This window comes from Schistocerca cancellata, chromosome 2, assembly GCF_023864275.1.
Source record: "Schistocerca cancellata isolate TAMUIC-IGC-003103 chromosome 2, iqSchCanc2.1, whole genome shotgun sequence".
Taxonomy (NCBI): domain Eukaryota; kingdom Metazoa; phylum Arthropoda; class Insecta; order Orthoptera; family Acrididae; genus Schistocerca; species Schistocerca cancellata.
The window spans coordinates 1,011,366,499-1,011,388,434 of NC_064627.1; the positions used below are offsets into that span (position 1 = coordinate 1,011,366,499).

The 21,936-nt window shown below is 46.8% G+C and overlaps 1 protein-coding gene across 1 annotated transcript in view; it reads right to left on the bottom strand.

The window, feature by feature from the left end:
- LOC126162984 (cytochrome P450 6k1-like) overlaps positions 1 to 21,936 on the bottom strand; it is a 121,417-nt gene that overhangs the window by 63,417 nt on the left and 36,064 nt on the right. The window contains exon 2 of the mRNA XM_049919840.1: positions 9,652 to 9,976. Within this exon, the coding sequence (XP_049775797.1) occupies positions 9,652 to 9,976 (325 nt within the window). The remainder of the gene's footprint in view (positions 1 to 9,651; positions 9,977 to 21,936) is intronic.

The following is a 21,936-nucleotide window of genomic DNA, read 5'->3' on the forward strand; positions in this document are numbered from 1 at the left end:
GTGCGTTTTTTATTTTTTATTTTTTTATGCGCCGATCTACTACAAACTGATTTGAGGAACATTTCGGTGTTACATATTTGGGTTTTAAAGCGGCGGTGCACGATCGACCGCTGCTGACATAAAAAGAATTAAGCCAACAAAATTGTCCACACGAATTGCACTGGTGCGCTCGTACAGTGTAATCATACACTACTGGCCATTAAAATTGATACACCACGAAGATGACGTGCTACACACGCGAAATTTAACAGACGTGACGAAGATGCTGCGATATGCAAATGATTAGCTTTTCAGAGCATTCACACAAGATTGGCGCCGATGGCGACACCTACATCGTGCTGACATGAAGAAAGTTTCCAACCGATTTCTCATACACAAACAGCAGTTGACCGGCGTTGCCTGGTGAAACGTTGTTGTAATGCCTCGTGTAAGGAAGAGGAATGCGTACCATCACTTTTCCGACTTTGATAAAGGTCGGATTGTAGCCTATCGCGATTGCGGTTTATCGTATCGCGACATTGCTGCTCGCGTTGGTCGAGATCCAATGACTGTTAGCAGAATATGGAATCGGTGGGTTCAGGAGGGTAATACGGAACGACGTGCTGGATCCCAACGGCCTCGTATCACTAGCAGTCGAGATGACAGGCATCTTATCCTCATGGCTATAACGGATCGTGCAGCCACGTCTCGATCCCTGAGTCAACAGATTGGGACGTTTGCAAGACAACAACCATCTGCACGAACAGTTCGACGACGTTTGCAGCAGCATGGAATAGCAGCTCGGAGACCATGGCGGTGGTTACCCTTGACGATGCGTCACAGACAGGAGCGCCTGCGATGGTGTACTCAACGACGAACCTATGTGCACGAATGGCAAAACGTCATTTTTCCGGATGATTCCAAGTTCTGTTTACAGCATCAAGATGGTCGCATCCATGTTTTGCGACATCGTGGTGAACGCACATTAGAAGCGTGTATTCGTCATCGCCATACTGGCGTATCACCTGGCGCGATGGTATGGGGTGCAATTGGTTACACGTCTCGGTCACCTCTTGTCCACATTGACGGCATTTTGAACAGTGGACGTAACATTTCAGATGTGTTACGACCCGTGGCTCTACCCTTCATTCGATCCCTGCGAAACCTTACATGTCAGCAGGATAATGCACGACCGTATGTTGTAGGTCCTGTACGGGCCTTTCTGGATACAGAAAATGTTCGACTGCTGCCCTGGCCAGCACATTCTCCTGATCTCTCACCAATTGAAAACGTCTAGTCAATGGTGGCCGAGCAACTGGCTCGTCACAATACGCCAGTCATTTCTCTTCATGAACTGTGGTATCGTGTTGAAGCTGTATGGGCAGCTGTACCTGTACACGCCATCCAAGCTCTGTTTGACTCAATGCCCAGGCGTATCAAGGTCGTTATTACGGCCAGAGTTGGTTGTTCTGGGTACTGATTTCTCAGGATCTAAGCACCCAAATTGCGTGAAAATGTAATCACATGTTAATTCTAGTATAATATATTTGTCCAATGAATAACCGTTTATCATCTGAATTTCTTCTTGGTGTAGCAATTTTAATGGCCAGTAGTGTTATAATGTGCATTGCGATTTTGTTGGTTTCGGATAATCTTGGAACACACGCATATCTGACTGCTGCTTAGTTTCCGGTTCACACTCATGTACCCTATTTTCGTCGCCCGCTAACGTTTTGTTTACAGACTTCGCATTTCGTTGGTCGAAATGTTCGAGGGTTTCCTTATGCCAATTGACACATTCTGTGAAATCCATCAGGAAGAGACCTACACAGCTATATGTTCGAGCAGAATCAAGTGCAGTGGAGTATTCAATATGTGTAAAGATTTATATGTCCAATCGCTTCAATCACGTTGCCCAAGCTTACCTTGTTTTGGAACTACAACCGATTTTGGTCGACTTCTTTCTAAAACTCGGAAAATGTGATTAGTAGCACTGTTGTTAGGTCTTTGTGATGATAGTGAAAAGACCCTCAGATTACATGCTCCGTTTTTCGTAATACCGTTCCATTAAACGCTCAGTGTAAACAAAAACAGTTTAATGTCGATGCGTGTAAGGAAAAGTCCATGCAATTCGACTAGGTAAAGTGAAATCCGTATACAGTATAGTAACAGGAGGCGAAATCTAAGGACCTGAAACTATTATGTTAACCAAGGTCAACCGAAACCAAAAAACGTGGTTGATTCGCGAGGCGCCACCAAGAAAACTATCGCTTGTTTATTTGGTTCCTCTGGGCTTGTCCCCATCGCAGCTTTAAAGGTCGGAGAATAGTTAATGCTGAATGGTGCACAACAACGTACATCGCCTAACAAAAAACGGAAGCCACCACAAAACATAGTCGGTTGTCATCGTAACTTCGTACATGTACATACCACTGATGTGTATGTAAATGATTAGATTCGTGATGTAGAACGGCCACCATAATTGCATTAGTGTTGTTCGTGTTTAGTGTTGTTACGAAGCGTGGTAAGTGTGGTGTCACCGTCAGACACCACACTTGCTAGGTGGTAGCTTTAAATCGGCCGCGGTCCATTAGTACATGTCGGACGCGCGTGTCGCCACTGTCAGTGATCGCAGACCGAGCGCCACCACACGGCAGGTCTTGAGAGACTTACTAGCACTCGCCCCAGTTGTACGGACGACTTTGCTAGCGACTACACTGACGAAGCCTTTCTCTCATTTGCCGAGAGATAGAATAGCCTTCAGCTAAGTCCATGGCTACGACCTAGCAAGGCGCCATTAACCATTTCTAGAGAGAGTCTCACTTGTATCATCAAGAATGCTGTATACAAATGATGGATTAAAGTTAAGTATTCCAGCAGCTACCTACTTTTCTTTATAGCATTCATTACGTATCCTGTTTCAGACCTACCGCCCACCTGCGTGAGTTGACGCGTGCATTTCGGCCTCCTCTATAAATTAGTGTACGTTGTGTTGGCTAATCTGCCGACACAACAGTAAGCTATATAAGGGGTGTCAACGATGTGATCACGATGAAGGACTAGATCATACATACTCGCATGAGACAGCGTTGTCGGCATCTGACAGAGTTTGAAAGGGGCCTCAATCTACAGCTCGCTCAATCAAGAGCCCCAACTTCCAGCTGTTCGAATCGTACAGTACCCAGGTTTGTTCATCATCCGGATGTGACAGTGGCTCGTTGTGGAACAGCCTGGGAACGTGAGCCACACTAGTAGCCAAGGTTCTGACTACCATGTGGGAAGACTCCCTTTGTGTATACCAGGTACATCTGCACCTACCACCCGACGAGGAATACATCTACATCCACATGGTTAGTCTGCAGTTCACACTGAAGTGCTTGGGAGGATTCATCGAACCATTGTCATACCACTTCACTGCCATTCCACTCTCGAATGGCGCGTGGGAAAAAAAGGAACACCTAAATCTTTCCGTTCGAGCTCTGATTTCTCTTATTTTATTATGATGATCATTTCTCCCTACGTAGGTGGGCGTCAACAAAATATTTTCGCATTCGGAAGAGAAAGTTGGTGATTGAAATTTCGTAAACAGATCTCGCCGCAAAGAAAAATGGTTCAAATGGCTCTGAGCACTATGGGACTTAACATCTATGGTCACCAGTCCCCTAGAACTTAGAACTACTTAAACCTAACTAACCTAAGGACATCACACAACACCCAGTCATCACGAGGCAGAGAAAATCCCTGACCCCGCCGGGAATCGAACCCGGGAACCCGGGCGTGGCCGCAAAGAAAACGGCCTTTGTTTCAGTGACTGCCACCCCAACTCGCGTATCCCTGTCAGTGACACTCTCACCCCCATTGCGCGATAACACGAAACGAGCTGCCCTTCTTTGCACTTTTTCGATGTCCTCCGTCAATTCTACCTAGTAAGGATCTCACACCGCGCAGCAATATTCCAGGCAGGGGATGGACAAGTGTAATGTAGGCTGTCTCTTTAGTAGGTTTCTCGCATCTTCTAAGTGTTCTGCCAACAAAGACAGTCTTTGTTTCGCCTTCCCCACAATATTATCTATGTAGTCTTTCCAATTTAAGTTGCCCGTAATTGTAATTCCTAGGTATTTAGTCGAATTGACAGCCCTTAGATTTGTGCGATTTATCGTATACCCAAAATTTATCGTATTTCTTTCAGTACCCATGTGGACGAGCTCGCACTTTTCTTTGTTTAGTGCCAATTGTCACTTTTCCCACCATACAGAAATTCTCTCTAGATCATTTTTTAATTGGAATTGATCGCCTGAGGCGGCCGGGGTGGTTCAAATGGCTCTGAGCACTATGGGACTCAACTTCTGAGGTCATTAGTCCCCTAGAACTTAGAACTAGTTAAACTAACTAACCTAAGGACATCATACACATCAATGCCCGAGGCAGGATTCGAACCTGCGACCCTAGCGGTCTCGCGGTTCCAGACTGCAGCGCCTAGAACCGCACGGCCACTTCGGCCGGCCGGCCAGGGTGGCCGAGCGGTTCTAGGCGCTACAGTCTGGAACCGCGCGACGGTACGGTAGCAGGTTCGAATCCTGCCTCGGGCATGGATGTCTGTAATGTCCGTAGGTTAGTTAGGTTTAAGTAGTTCTAATTTCTAGAGGACTGATGACCACAGAAGTTAAGTCCCATAGTACTCAGAGCCATTTGCACCATTTTTTTTGATCGTCTGATGATTTTACTAGACGGTAACTTACAGCGTCATTTGCAAACAATCTAATGGGGCTGTTCAGATTATCACATAGATCATTTATATAAATCAGGAACAGCAGAGGGCTTTTGACACTACCTTGCGGAACGCCAGATATCACTTCTGTTCTACTCGCTGATTTACTGTCTGTCACTACGAACTGTGACTCCTTGTATCATCGCACATCCGTGGTCGGAGACTAGCAGCATCGAGGCTAGGAAATTACCGTCCCATGAGCAGGGTGTTCAGTGCTGACTCGCGGCTGTGCACCACCCTGAGTGACCATCGTTGGCGAGTCTGGCGGTGATCTGGGGAGTGGTCCAAGACTTCCAACATTCTTGAAAGGGAAAAAAAAAACGGACACGACTTTAGCTCGAGGCTGGTGGGACTCCGAGGCACAGCAGTGCATCACGGAGATCCTGCGACTTCACGTGTTACCTCTCATGCGACAGTATGATAGCGCCGTTTTTCAACGAGACAACGCCCCTCTACACATGGGACATGTGTCTATGAACTTTCTGCGTGATGGTGAGATACTCCAGTGGCAATCAAGATCGCTATATCTGTTCTGGACAGAGTATTTGAGGGAGCACCTTGGACATCAACTTGTAAGTAGGCTGTTTATGTTTTCTTAACATACCTACCAATATTCATCAACTTCGACTGACTCTGCGGTGGGTTTGCTCTGTTGTGGCCCATTACCTGTCAGCATGTCAAGAGTCAGCACTGTCTTTCCGTTGGAAGGACAACACTACTTCTTCAAGACTGCATGGAAATCCACTACTTCCGTGTGCATTTTCTTTTACTGCTCAGACTTTGAGAAAAGGAACGGCAGTTTTACTGTGATGAAAGATCAGAACTGTCTTTATGGACTGTGAGAAAATTTTAGCTTTTGACCAACATTGTATTAATAAGTGTGTGCATTTGATTTCTTTGTTATTGTAATTATGAAAAATTTTATCAAATCATTATTGGCCACTGCCCAAAACAATTTGTAAAATTTTTTGTGGGGAGCATGGGGGCTATGTAAGTAGGCTGTTTATGTTTTCTTATCGGCAACGTTACGTAGCGCTCGGTATGAAAATCACTGGCTGTGCTGTGTGCAGTCTGTAGCTAGTTTGCATTGTTGTCTGCCATTGTAGTGTTGGGCAGCTGGATGTGAACATCGCTTAGCGTTGCGCAGTTGGAGGTGAGCCGCCAGCAGTGGTGGATGTGGGGAGAGAGATGGCGGAGTTTTGAGATTTGTAAGACTGGATGTCAATTATGAATATTAAGGTAAATACATTGTTTGTTCTCTATCAAAATCTTTCATTTGCTAACTATGCCTATTAGTAGTTAGTGCCTTCCGTAGTTTGAATCTTTTATTTAGCTGGCAGTAGTGGCGCTCGCTGTATTGCAGTAGTTCGAGTAATGAAAATTTTTGTGAGGTAAGTGATTTGTGAAAGGTATAGGTTAATGTTAGTCAGGGCCATTCCTTTGTAGGGATATCTGAAAGTCAGATTGCGTTGCGCTAAAAAAATATTGTGTGTCAGTTTAAGCACAGTCATGTATAATTGTTCAAAGGGGACGTTTCATATTGCGTTGCGCTAAAAAATATTGTGTGTCAGTTTAAGCACAGTCTTGTATAAATGTTCAAAGGGGACGTTTCAAACTCTCTCCCAGTGCCAGTATCCACGATATAAAGGAGCAGTCACAACAGTTGTGGGCCAGCTTGTCGCAATATACAACTTTCAAGATCACCAATTCAGAAATACTTCCGCACCGTGCAATGGCAGCAGACAACCAGCCGGAAAACGAATCAGGTTTACTAGTGGCAAAATTGAGTACTTCTCCAACGAAAAGACATGGGCAAACCACGTCAGTGAAGCATCCAATTCCGTTCAGCTTGACGTTATTTTTCGTCGCCACGGTCATCTTTGTAATAATTACATTAGAAGTAGCTTTTTACACTGAAGCACCGAAAAAACAGGCAGAATACGACGCTGCGGTCTGCAACGCGTATATAAGACAACAAGGGTCTGGCGCAGTTAGATCGCTTACTGCTGCTACAATGCCAGGTTATCAAGATTTAAGTGAAACTTCGTGGCAGATTAAAACTATGTGCCGGACCGAGACTCCATCTCGGGACCTATGCCTTTCGCGGACAAGTGCTCTACCAACTGAGCTACCCAAGCACGACTCACGACTTGTCCTCACAGCTTCAATTCTGGAAGTACCTCGTCTCCTACTTTCCAAACTTCACAGAAACTTTTCTGCAAACCTTGCAGAACTAGCACCCCTGGAAGAAAGGATATTGCGGAGAAATGGCTTAGCCACAGACTGGGGGATGTTTCCAGAAGGAGATTTTCACTCTGCAGCGGGTTGCGCGCTGATATGAAACTTCCTGGCACATAGTTTTAATCTGCCAGGAAGTTTCGTATCAGCGCACACTCCGCTGCAGAGTGAAAATCTCATTCTGAAGATTTAAGTGAGTTTGAATGTGGTGTTATAGTCGGCGCACGAGCAATAGGACACAGCATCTGCGAGGTAACGATGAAGTGGGATTTTCCCGTACGACCATTTGGAGTGTCCGTGAACAGCAGGGATGCGATAAAACATCAAATCTCCGACGTCGCTGCTGCCGGAAAAATATCCTGCAGGAACGGGACCGTCGACGACTGAAGTGCAACCCTTCCGCAGATTCCTGTAGATTTCAATGCTGGGCCATCAACAAGTGTCAGCGTGCCAACCATTCAACTAAACATCATCGATAGGGCTTTCGGAGTCGAAGGCCCACTCGTATACCATTGATGACTGCACGACACAACGCTTTGCTCCTCGCCTGGGCTCGTCAACACCAACATTCGACTGTTGATCACGTTGACAACTGGAAACATGTTGCCTGGTCGTACGAATCTCGTTTCAAATTGTATCGAGTCGATGGACTTGTACCGGTATGGAGACAACCTCACGAATACATGGACTCTGAATGTCAGCAGGGGACTGTTCAAGCTGGGTGAGGCTCTGTAATGGTGTGGGGCGTGTGCAGTTGGAGTGATACGACTAGATACGACTGTGACAGGCGACACATACGTAAGCATCATGTCTGATTACCTGCATCCATTCATGTGCACCGTGCGGGGTGGCGCAGTGGTTAGACACTGGACTCGCATTCGGGAGGACGACGGTTCAATCCCGCGTCCGACCATCCTGATTTAGGTTTTCCGTGATTTCCCTAAATCACTCCAGGCAAATGCCAGGATGGTTCCTCTGAAAGGGCACGGCCGACTTCCTTCCCAATCCTTCCCTAATCCGATGAGACCGATGACCACGCTGTCTGGTCTCCTTCCCCAAACCAACCAACCATTCATGTGCGTTGTGCTTTACTACGGACTTGGACAATTTCAGCAGGACAATGCGACAACCCACACGTTCCGAATTGCTACAGAGTGCCTGCAGAAACACTCTTGTGAGTGTAAACACTTCCGCTGGGCATCCAACTCCCCAGACGTGAACATTATTGAGCATATCTGGGGGCCTTGCAACGTGCTGTTCAGAAGAGATCTCTACTCTCACATACTCTTATAGGTTTATGGACAACCCTGCAGGATTCATGGTGTCGGTTCCCTCCAGCAGTACTTCAGACACTAGTCGAGTCCATGCCACGTCGTGCTGCGTGGTGCGCGCTCACGCGAACCCTACACGATATTAGGCAGGTGTACCAGTTTCTTTGGCTCTTCAGTGTACACAGTAGCGCATAAACGCCGGCAGTCTTGCCATTGTACAGCACGGAAGTATTTCTGAAATTGGTGATCTTGAAGTTGGCACATTCGTGCAAGCCAGAATGTTAAATGGGCTCATACCGCCAAGTTCTTCGCAAATTTGACTCGATTTTGTAATCACATAGCCTCTCATACGGTGATGCTAGGTTCCATTTCTTCCTTCCCCTCTGGCTGCTTCACCTCTTTTGTCAGGTAGTGCACAGACCACAAGTCATAGATGAAATAATGTTAAACATCCGAAAATTTCGCATCGGCCTTCATTGCGACAATGCTAGCGGAGAATAACTTCGAATTAGTATCTTGGTGCTCTTATTTACCTAAGGCAACGGCCTTGCCTCAGTGGATACACCGGTTCCCGTAAGATCACCAAAGTTAAGTACTGTCGGGTGTGGCCGGCACTTGGATGGGTGACCATCCAGCCGCCATGCGCTGTTGCCATTTTTCGGGGTGCACTCAGCCTCTTGATGCCAATTGAGGAGCTACTCGACCGAATAGTAGCGGCTCCGGTCAAAGGAAACCATCATAACGACCGGAAGAGCGGTGTGCTGACCACACGCCCCTCCTATCCGCATCCTCATCTGAGGATGACACGGCGGTCGGATAGTCCCGATGGGCCACTTGTGGCCTGAAGACGGAGTGCTTTTATTTACCTAACTTATCGCCTGACGCCTCCTTTTTTTTGTTTTGGAAATAGACCTTCCACAGCTACACGTGGTTTTTATGTTATTTACTTACCTTTCGTTTTTTGTGACAAGTATCGAGGTCATAGCTCCATTCTAAAGCAGTTATCTCTGCCAGTAGTCAAGTCGTCGAACTGGAAACCTGAATCACCACTGGTCAACAAACTTTGCGTTGACAGCGGTTTTTATCACACCAGGAAATTGTTGAACCCTTCTAAAACCATGTTTTTGAAGCACCAACATCAGAGTGGAAGTGTGCGCACAACTGGCGAATATTTTGAGAAACAATAATACCGCTTCCTACCAAAAATGTTTTTGTTTCATCGTTTATTTAACATATTAATATGTGGTGTTCGTATGTATTCAAAAGGTGTCACAGCGGGGTAAATTAAAGCAAAATAATGTGATAAGTATTAGTACAAAACAGTGGCACATACACTTGAACGATGTGGCCCCAGTGAATCTGTTGGGATCATAGTAAATTTTATCTCAAGCTTACCATATCGGCAAAGCGTCGAAACTGTGAATTCGGGTCGTCGATAGCTCCACACTCGATACCAAACGCACACATCCCGATAACGTCAGTGGTGAACGACGAGAGGAGGTCCTTGAGTTCCAAATCGCGGCTGGGCTGCCCGTTGATGCGAGCCTTCACCGAGTCCTGCAGCCGTGTGCAACACTCCTTCACCAGGAAGAAGTCTCGCCGCATGTGCTCCACGGTGAACACCAGGTTGGTTCGCAGACGCATCTCCTCCCACAAGACACCGGTCAGGATGAGCATATGCTGTCCCAAAGCGGTCGTCTTCGTCCATGGATTCCCTAGTCTGCAACAAAATGAGTAATGTTCCATAAACAGTGTGACAACTATCCTTTAATTTCCTGGCCTGTTACCAAGCTGTCAGATTTCCTATGGAAACTGTGAAGATTGAGAGAAAATCCAAATTAGTCGACAGCACGCAGAAAAACAGTCTCATACACCACCACGGAATATATCAAGCAGAGGGCCAGTCAGGACAGACGCTCCTCTCAAAGTCTGCTGCGGAAATTCCCGTCTGTCAAGAGGTGATGGCCAATCCGAGTGTTGTTTACACGAGTTAACATTTCCAACAGGCGAACCGACCGCGACGGGAACTCCACCAGGTCCCGATCCTATAGCAGCAGGCCTGGTCTCTTCGAAAACGGCGAGTTCTTTCCAGATGTTAATAGGTGACAAGCCAGTCCTTAAGACTCAAACCTGCTAGCCGGGCCCCGGATAGTACCGTACTCCCATAACTCCGAAAATACCGACCTTATTTGTGTGACATGAGAGTTCCACAGGTGTCACTGGAATGTCTCTATCAACTGCGTAAGCCAGGGACTTAACAGTCCTCTGAGTGGTGAGCGGACTGTCCCGTTCTCCCCAGTGTTTTGTGCCTCGGCCGTTCCCCAACTCCTGGGGAAACGAACCGCAACGCTTGCACGAATTCCCTTGTCCGAAATGACACAAGTTGAGACAAACAAGTCCACCACTTTTTTTTCAATTACAATACTCAGAATCAAGTACGGTAATCAAAATTAAATAAAGTGATGAAAATCATGTGTCCCGCATATCTCCAGACGTAACAAGCAGCAGATAAGGAGGAAAACCGGTCGGCTTGTAAACTTTCAACTCTTATTCATGGTGAGTGGAATTTCTTAATATTTTATCCGCTTGGTAGCCCCTCATGAGGAATTTATTCTTGTTAGTTTACTCCCTTCTAGATATCAAGGTAGAATTCTATACGATTTTATTCTTGAAGTCCGCTATTTGCGAAAATTTGCTGATGAAAGCTGCGTCATTCCCTTATCTTTTTTCGAATTGAACAAGACCTTCGTAAAAGAAATGTTCAAATGTATGTGAAATCTTATGGGACATAACTGGTAAAGTCATCAGTCCCTAAGCTTACACACTACTCAACCTAAATTATCCTAAGGACAAACAGACCCACCCATGCCCGAGGGAGGACTCGAACCTCCGCCGGGATCAACCGCACAGTCCATGACTGCAGCGCCTTAGACTGCTCGATTAATCTCACGCAAGCCTTTTGTATGTCCATTCCAAATACACTTTATCATTTTAGTTATATTTTCTTGCTGTCTAACCGTTACTACAGATCGCAAATGATGATGCACCTAAAATGCTGCAGAACCAGTCGTGCCTATAAATAAATGACTTACAGCTGAAGCGGTCTAATCTCTTCGAATTGATACATCCAGGTTGTGGCTGACCAGACTTCAAAGTCCGCCAAGTGAAAATGCAAAGTTGACCCTCCCCCACGCACGAGGGATGGTACCACAGACAGATGTGCCCTTTACTAATACTAACTTTTCATCTAGAACTTTTTTTTCACGATGTGTTATTATCGAGCCATTTAGTTGTCGTGAGTTAAATCAGACACTCTGTATAGTGTCTCTTTGGAGCTATCAGGGTTGTGTCACCTTAGTGTGGCAATCAAACGAGGCAAAAAAAGGCAGACCCATTTCCAGTGCGAGAGTTCTACAGAGGTGCACAAAGAGCTCAAGTGGCAAGTCCTGTAAGAGAATTGTTGTGCATCAAGGAGAGCATTACTGTTGAAATTCCGATAGCTTATATTCCAAGAAGTATCGGACTACATATCACTTTCGCCCACATATGTCTCGCGAAATGATCACGACGAGTAATCAGAGACATTACATGTCCCAATCATCAATTCAAGAATGGAAGAGGTGGACGGGAAAATTGTGGTGGTATCAGAAGCACTTGCGACCACACACGTAATGCGTATTACGTAGTATGACATCGTAAGACGTCATGCAGCCGCGGCTGTCTCAGATCCGCGCCATCGACGCGTTAGTGGTGGCTGAGCAAGTCCTCGGCGTCGCTGCGGCACGAACGCAGCGACATACAGGCAGGTGCCACCGGGAGGACGGCTGGAGGGGAGAAGAAGCTGACAAGGAACGAGTCTGGTGTTGGTGATTGAGCGGGCAACAAGCAGCGGGCAGACACCAGTCGAGTAAATGGCCGTTTAAATGGGCGTTGGGACTGACCGCACGCCGTGGCTGCCGTGGTGGGACAGTTGCAACGGGCAGGAGCGCGCTGGCCAAATGTACGGCGAAGCAGCCACTTCATTGCTAGCTAGCTCATGAGTGGCGACTACAACTTCGGAATATACAGTCCTGATAGATAATGGTACACGGCACCCTATTTATTCTATGGGTCCTATGATACAGGAGCCGATGATTGAAAGTACCAATTTGGCTCATAGCAGGATCTGAAAATGACGGAAATACAACGTTGAAACTAGTCGTCCGAATAATAAATACTTCCAAAATACGGCTGCGATGTTACGTTCATATAACTTATCCCCAAGCACGATAAACAATCACATCCTCACTGCAATTGTCGCTGGACATCGCTTCACTTTGCTGCACTCCTTCATCTACACTCCTGGAAATGGAAAAAAGAACACATTGACACCGGTGTGTCAGACCCACCATACTTGCTCCGGACACTGCGAGAGGGCTGTACAAGCAATGATCACACGCACGGCACAGCGGACACACCAGGAACCGCGGTGTTGGCCGTCGAATGGCGCTAGCTGCGCAGCATTTGTGCACCGCCGCCGTCAGTGTCAGCCAGTTTGCCGTGGCATACGGAGCTCCATCGCAGTCTTTAACACTGGTAGCATGCCGCGACAGCGTGGACGTGAACCGTATGTGCAGTTGACGGACTTTGAGCGAGGGCGTATAGTGGGCATGCGGGAGGCCGGGTGGACGTACCGCCGAATTGCTCAACACGTGGGGCGTGAGGTCTCCACAGTACATCGATGTTGTCGCCAGTGGTCGGCGGAAGGTGCACGTGCCCGTCGACCTGGGACCGGACCGCAGCGACGCACGGATGCACGCCAAGACCGTAGGATCCTACGCAGTGCCGTAGGGGACCGCACCGCCACTTCCCAGCAGATTAGGGACACTGTTGCTCCTGGGGTATCGGCGAGGACCATTCGCAACCGTCTCCATGAAGCTGGGCTACGGTCCCGCACACCGTTAGGCCGTCTTCCGCTCACGCCCCAACATCGTGCAGCCCGCCTCCAGTGGTGTCGCGACAGGCGTGAATGGAGGGACGAATGGAGACGTGTCGTCTTCAGGGATGAGAGTCGCTTCTGCCTTGGTGCCAATGATGGTCGTATGCGTGTTTGGCGCCGTGCAGGTGAGCGCCACAATCAGGACTGCATACGACCGAGGCACACAGGGCCAACACCCGGCATCATGGTGTGGGGAGCGATCTCCTACACTGGCCGTACACCACTGGTGATCGTCGAGGGGACACTGAATAGTGCACGGTACATCCAAACCGTCATCGAACCCATCGTTCTACCATTCCTAGACCGGCAAGGGAACTTGCTGTTCCAACAGGACAATGCACGTCCGCATGTATCCCGTGCCACCCAACGTGCTCTAGAAGGTGTAAGTCAACTACCCTGGCCAGCAAGATCTCCGGATCTGTCCCCCATTGAGCATGTTTGGGACTGGATGAAGCGTCGTCTCACGCGGTCTGCACGTCCAGCACGAACGCTGGTCCAACTGAGGCGCCAGGTGGAAATGGCATGGCAAGCCGTTCCACAGGACTACATCCAGCATCTCTACGATCGTCTCCATGGGAGAATAGCAGCCTGCATTGCTGCGAAAGGTGGATATACACTGTACTAGTGCCGACATTGTGCATGCTCTGTTGTCTGTGTCTATGTGCCTGTGGTTCTGTCAGTGTGATCATGTGATGTATCTGACCCCAGGAATGTGTCAATAAAGTTTCCACTTCCTGGGACAATGAATTCACGGTGTTCTTATTTCAATTTCCAGGAATGTATTCGCCCTGTTGTACACCCACGTAACTTCGTCAGCAGTACTCGATTAAAAGCGGTAGACTCGGAAGTATTTCCTCTCGATATCTGTATTACCAAGGCCTGTGTCGTGTCTGTACTTGTTCTCGCTGTAAAAGTGTCACTGATTGCATCCTGCATTTCAACTATCATTTCCTTCTATTTCGTTTATTGTCTTGTGGATTTCTGTTGGTCGCAGATACAAGGCTCCGGAAACCCAAATAGTATTAATGTTTGCTGACCAGTAAATACTTTAACTGTAAAAATGTTTGTTTATTGCTGGAAATTACGGTGAGAAGAAATCACAGGTCAGTACTCTACACCCTCAACACCGAAAATATTGTGATAGTACTTTTATTTTGTTAGGTAGTTTCCACGTACCCTGAGACGAGAATCTGACGGACGTTATTCCCTCTGTAATTTTGACCCAGGTTACTTTTAATGCTATGCCTTTCAAACTGTAAATGTTGGTTGTCACCAGCATGCTTTCTCGGATCGTTAGACAACAAGTCAAGCAAATCGTATTAATGAATTTTTTATTACAGTAAGATAAAGGACAATATCTAACTTTGAGGATTTACAGTGGTGTGTCGCAAGCAAAGGGCGACAGACAAATTAGAAAATCCCTTCAGTATACACAACTCCTAATACAAGTGAAACAATACGGTTCCAACGTCGCTGCTGTTGGGCTCGTAGAACGGCTTGTCTTCAACCGGGTCCGCGGCCAGGCTGCGCGGCCGCTTATGTTCTCTTCGCCTAGAGGCCGCTGCTGTCTCGGTGTCGTCCTAGAGAGGGGTCGGTCAGCGTACTAATGGCTGACGTTTCCTTCACAGTCCTCTCTGCTCTACAGTTCCTGACCGTCGTGCCGGCGCTTGAATTTTACACCGGAACAAGACGGATGCCAGGAGCGCAATAGTACCTTCCTGGAAGGTAGCTGACAGAAACAGCCAGGTAATGACATAGCTTTCTCAGAACGTTTAGGGTGGCTATAGAAAATAGTGCCTACCCTCACATCACAGTATACTCTTTCCTTGATTGGACAGGGTTTTCAAATAGCACATACCAAGGTCAATCTTCCGCCGTCTACATGACAAGAGGCTGCTATCTACAGGCTCCGTACAAGGTTTTGTATTTACAATCCAGAAGAGCAACATGTTACGGTTTATGTACCCAGACAGCTAGCAACAATGTAAAGAACAAAGTACGTCAACACAGCTTCTTGGGACCTCAGTTTGCGCTATTTAGTTCGGCTGAAAGTCGATACCATCGTTGCACTGGAATATTCTCGTCTTTTGTCTGTCACTGAAACTGTGCGGGAATGTTCTTACTCAGAGGATGTCCGAAAGGCCGTAGACCGTGGCGAGTGGCATGTGGCACGTCCACTAAGGTGGTGAGCACATGAACGGTTGGAGACGAGGTCCAGCCAGAAGTGGGTTCAAGAACGGCTGAAGTGAAGTCCAGCGAGATGTGAGATCGAAGGTGGCTGACACGCATTCCAGTGAGGCACGGTCTCGGGGATGGTTGAGACGAGGTCCAGTGAGTCAGCAACCTGAGGATGGTTCAGGCGAAGCCGAGCGAGGCGAAAGCTCGAGGGTGAACTCCCGACTGATGCGCACCTAAATGAGACCAGCGTAGGCCCAGGGAAACAAATAGAGTCGAGTGCGAACTCCGAAGGGCTGCTGAGCGTTGATGGCGTAATTCCGGAGCGTACACTGGCTGTAGAGAGGCCGGGCCACACCCTAAATACCCACTTGGCGGAAAAATACCCGGACGGCATTTAGCAGGCACGTGATTTGGCGAAAGAAAAGCGGTGCCTGTGAGTGCAACGCCGTTTACTCCATTACATGCACCGCTATGAGCGAGACGGGCACTACGTTGTATTGTGGCAGCCGTTGGAGTTCAGATGAATGCAGCGTGGCGTGTTTGTATGTTGTGCTAGATTGCTTTCGTCAATCAGCAGAGATCGTGCATCTAGCGGACCAGAGTTGTGACAACCCCCGGTACACTGCTGTATTATTGGTGCTGTGCCACAGGTGACTGCTTGTGAATAGAACACATCACGCTCCACTGTTACTCCTCATTGGTAGTGTTTCTCTCCTTCGCTCATCTCAAACCTATGATGCCTTCCTTGTTGTAATTCTGTAACTTCCATTTTTAACTGATTCTTGATCACATGCGAAACCTGATACTGAACACTAGTGCACTCTTTCCTCCAGAATTCTGCGCGTAGCATTCATTTTCCTGTTCGGCTGCAAATGTACAATGCAGAATACATTTCAATAAACGAGTCAAATTTGGACTCCTCCAACTCCTATGATTGTGGTACAACCATTCCTGTTCATCTTATCCTCATGATAAGCTTTGATAACTGTTGTTCAGATTGACCTCAGGACCGAATCAGATGCTTCCAAGGACAGGCCACATGGCACAGCATCACTTTCTTTGGGTTCTATTTGTTAGTGGAAATGGGGAAGGAGGTTGGTGGGGGAGGGGGGAGGCCAAGAAAAGTGAAGCACCAGACGGTATCGGGAATGTCCATTTGAAGAAATCCCCAACAACTGCTGCCTCTCACCTACACAGCACATTTAAAGAAATTTTCCAGACAGGTAACACTCTATTGCTTGAAAACATGCAGAGAGATTGACTATACCGTTCCCACAGCGGGTAGAGGAGATACTCGACAGAGCGCTGCAACTACTTCGGGTAGGTCCTCCATTCATACGAAGTTGAAATTTACCTGTTTGTGGTATGTACATTAATGTTCTGGAAGTCACTTTACTCTGCATGGTGGAGGGTCTTTCTCCTACTGCTGTTATTGTCCCCCTTCGCTGTTCCAGTCCAAGATGGTGCGTGCAAAGAATGATTGTCGATAAAACGTTTGTATGAGCTCTAATTATGTTGCTGTTCTCTTTACACGATACCTGTTGGAGGGAGTGAAATGCTGCTCCACCTTTCTTCGAATGTACAGTCGTGGACAAAACAAGACTCCTCGCCTTTTCGTTATGCTGATCCGCACGGCTTTAAAGTCTGCTACACAGCATAACAGGCAAGGCGACGAAGTGCTACCAACATACTATGCACAGGCGTGAAATTGAAAAACTATCTGAACTTTTTTAGACTGTTTTCCATAATTTGTAAGACTATATTAATTCTGATTAATGTGTAAAAAACACAACACGTAAATATAAGACAGAAATGAAAGAAGAAACGCTAATTGATATGAACTGTACCAATAAAAATAAATTTCAACTTATCGAGAAAACATAACTGTTTTAGTAAGACAAAGAACCCCAGATCGTTACGAATTAGCAAAATATTATCCGCATTCGGCCGCGAAACGGTCTGTGTCAACGTTCAGACCAGTCATACTGGATTACTGTTGCTGACCTACCACGACAGTGTGCAAATTTAGCAATGCGTGAAGATTCATAACGAAATTCAGTTAAAAATCATTCAGTGCCACACATAAGTCAATTCCATTATTGAGAGAAGCGGAAAAAGTAGGCAGTAACATGTATTAAATTCTACAAAAGTGTCATATTGACATCCACAGTATAGAATAAAGGTTGCGATAAAACGTATTGGGGGCGCGAGAATTTCTTAAAATTGCTTTACTGATATTCTACCTGCCTCCATCGAGATTAGAACCGAAAACAAACCAGACCTTCCTTTCAATACACTAGCAGACAACCCAGGCAAACAGCCCTCTATTATTACCCCTGACATGAATAAGCCGGCAATTTCGCAATGAAAATGGCAAATTGAACTGCAGTTTCTGTTGCATAGAGCTTTCTGGACTCAAAAACATGAATTTTCTACGTTTATGTCACCGCTTATGTGACAGTCATTCGGGATGTTTATCGAAATAACAAAATACTGTTATTAGCGAGTAAATTTAGTAGGATAATTCTGCACCACCCCAGGAAATAAACGGCTACATAGCTGCCAAACGTATTCTACACTGTTTAGAATTCTTCACTAGGCTCGCCACAGCCAGAAAATGTTTATTAGCCGAAGTGTTTCTTAAGCTAGCTAGCAATGGGAATGTTCGCACTTCTAAAACGCGGTGACATTAATACTGGGATGTGAATTACCAAGTGTATAGGCAAATGGATTCTATTTGCATTGTTGTAAACGTGATTTGGATCGAAAGCGTAGTTACGATTAATAAGCTGATGTATCGACTGCTACTAGAACATTTCGAATAAAGAGCAGGGGGTGTTATTTATGCGGCCCTCATCTTCAGTAGCTGTCGTAGCTGTTTTCGTTGTTAGGATTTCGTCTCCTAAACCGGTAAAAACGGAACCCTACTAGTCTCACTTTCTTGACCGTCTATCGGTCTACCCAACCCTTAAAACCCGTTTGCCTCGAGAACGGGTAGACATAATAAGCGGAGATGTATCGCACTTCTTGCTGGAACCGGTCACTTGGTGGTGTAAAAAAAGTGAGCTTCTATGTCAACGCAATCTAAAGATACGGCCGTTTATGAAATAAAGTTTACGTGAAAGATCAAAAAATGGCTCCAAGAAATGTGCGACCAAACTGCTTAGGTCATCAGCCCCTAGACCTAGAACTACTTAAACCAACCTAACCTAACACACATCCATGCCCGGGGAAGGATTCGAACTGACGGCGCAAGCAGCCGCGCGTTCCGCGATATGACGTCGTTGAAAGCACGGCTAACCCGCGCCGGCAAGCTGTTAATATCTTCTGATGTTGCTAAGAAGTAATTTACTTCTGGTGAATGATTTTATGCCCAGTTCATTTAAGATAGAATAACTAAAATATATTTGATGTTACGGAAGACGAAGGACGCCTAATTCATTTCCCTCGCTTTATTTATGATGTTAGATTCGCAATCTGAGCATATGTATTATCCATAACCACACTTTAGCGCCACATAGATATGTGATTGAAACACATTGGCGTACACTTGAGATATTTCGTTTCCCATGAAGTGGTGGCAGACGATGCTGTGGCGTCTTCGAAGCGCGAGCTTCCTCAGTGCAAGATATCTCAGCACAGCTGAGCGAACGTTTTCTTCCTGCTGCTAGTCTAATGGACAATGGAAACACTGTGGAATACTTTTTACAACAATGTGAACATCAATTTACGTTCGTGAGTCGTTCATAATTATGTTAGTAAATTCACTCGATATTTTTATGTTCTTTAAATTACATTTGCTACATGATTCGCATTGAAGACGTAGGAAATGTATGTTATTTGGTCCAGGAAGCACGTTCCAATAGAAATTGATGCTTACATTGACATTTATGTTGCGAATTAGTCGTCTTATCCATCACGTGGATAACGAGGATGCTCCGTATTGCTACAGTTGTTTCGTAGCTTACAGGGGAACCTCCCCATTGCACCCCCCTCCCTCAGATTTAGTTATAAGTGGGCACAGTGGATAGGCCTTGAAAAACTGAACACAGATCAATCGAGAAAACAGGAAGAAGTTGTGTGGAACTATGAAAAAGATAAGCAAATTATACAAACTGCACAAGATAAGCAACATCAAGGACGGTGTGTACTCACGAGCACAGTGGTTATGTGGTTCGCGTGAGCAACTGCGGAACGAGAGGTCCTTGGTGTAAGTCTTCCCTCGAGTGAAAAGTTTAATTTTGTATTTTCATACAATTATTATCTGTCCGTCCGTCCGTCCGTCCGATGCGAGGTAACTGCGCCGTAGTATGGGGACGCTACACCTAAACAAACGTCGAAACACACGACGTCAGTCGACTACAGCGCACGGAAGAGAGAGTACTCCTGCTAACGAGGCTCCCTGGCTGACAGTTGACTGTTCGCTACTTTGGACGAGAGTGCTTTATGTGGTGTCACCGCCAGACACCACACTTGCTAGGTGGTAGCTTAAATCGGCCGCGGTCCATTAGTACATGTCGGACCCGCGTGTCGCCGCCATCAGTACTTGCAGACCTAGCGCCACCACATGGCAGGTCTAGAAAGACGGACTAGCACTCGCCCCAGTTGTACGGACGACATTGCTAGCGACTAGACGTACGAGGCCTTCCTCTCATTTGCCGAGAGACAGTTAGAATAGCCTTCAGCTAAGCACGTGACTACGACCTAGCAAGGCGCCATTAGCCTTACCTACTTTGAGAGTTATAGTATAAATGTCTCAAGAAGAACGCTGTATTCATCAGAGAATAAAAGTTAAGTATAAAGCAACTACGTACTTTTCTTGCTACCATTCAATAGTTATCCTGTTTCAGACTTCACGCCCGTCTGCATTAGTTAGCGTGCCTTTCGGCTACCTCCGAGTGGTGTGGCTGTCTTGCTACGCCACAACAGTTTGGCGACGAGTCAACGTGTTCTTCCTGCTTGTTTTGCTCTGATTTGATTTGCTTGTGTCATGGCTTCGCCACAATCTCCAGATGTACTGTCCGAATTTTATCGCTTGCAGAATCAGCAGACGCAGGCGTTATTGGATGCCCTGGGACAGCTCGTCCAGGGTCAACGTGCGCTGCAAAACGATGCGGCCGCCGCCGCTTCCTCACAGCTACCGCAGCCACAACATGCAGTTGCACCGCCGTTTCGCCAGTTCGATTCCACTCAAGAATCTTGGGCGGAATATTCCCGACAGCTGGATTTTCATCTGGCAGCCTACAGAATTCAAGGTAACGAGCGGCAGCCTCACTTATTGTCTTGTGTCGGCGTGCAAACGTACCGTGTGATAGTGACATTGTTTCCCCGACGCGACGTAGCTACTCTGTCCTACGAAGAAATTGTGTCGGCTTTAGATGCCTATTTCAAAGAAACAGTTAATGTGGTTGCAAAACGGTATACGTTCTTTCGTACGAAACGTACGGCCGGTCAAACTAATAGGGAGTGGGTTGCAACTTTGCAAGGCCTTACTAGGGATTGTGAATTTCAGTGTGACTGTGGCCTTCCTTATTCAGATACAATGGTGCGTGATGCAATAGCACAGAACGTTTCTGATGTTCGCATAAGGGAACAGATTTTGAAACTAGTTAATCCCTCCCTTCAACAAGTGATAGACATATTGGATAGGCAAGACACACTTGACTGTGCGCAGGAATCTTTTGAAGCATCGCCAGCAGTGTGTAACATTAACCGGCCCGCTGGACGCGCTGCGCGGCCCGGTAACCGGCCCTCGCGCACTTCGACGCAGCTGACGCCGCGCTCTAAACCAGGTGTGCCTCGCCAGCCCGCAAATGCAGTGAAATCATGCCCGCGGTGTGCTACTAGACATTCGCGTGAAAATTGCCCGTCACGCCAAGCTATTTGCTTTTACTGTCACAAGAAAGGACATGTTCAAAGTGTTTGCCAGAAAAAGCTCACATCAGACAATCACAACCGTTCCAGGCCCTTTTCTTCGCGCCGGAATCGAACCACGGACACTCAGGCTCGGGAACCTTCGCCCATGGACATTCACGTAGTTAATGCCACTCCGCCCAGTGTTACTCTTTCTAACAGTGACTGTGTTCGTCCCACAAAAAGTGTGCGTCGACGTCGACGGCAATCCCGTCACGTCGCAAGTGATTCTGTACCAGTGTCTGTTCACGTTGCACAAAACAGTCGCTCTTGTCGTCAGCAGGACAATAAACTTTTTGTAGATTTGGACTTTGCCGGACAAGTGATACCATTCCAGCTCGATACCGGAGCTGCAGTTTCATTGCTCAATCACGCCACGTACAAACAACTGGGCGCACCGCCGTTGCGTGCCGCAACAGTTCAGCTCACTAGTTATTCAGGACAGCATATCCCTGTGTTAGGACAGTGCAGCCTTCTTGCAACATACAAGGGACAAACAAAACTTGTGTCGTTTTACGTTCTTCGTTCTTCTGCTGCAGTGAACTTGTTTGGTTTAGATTTATTTCAATTGTTTAACTTGTCAATAGTGAATCAGGTTCTCTCAGTGAACC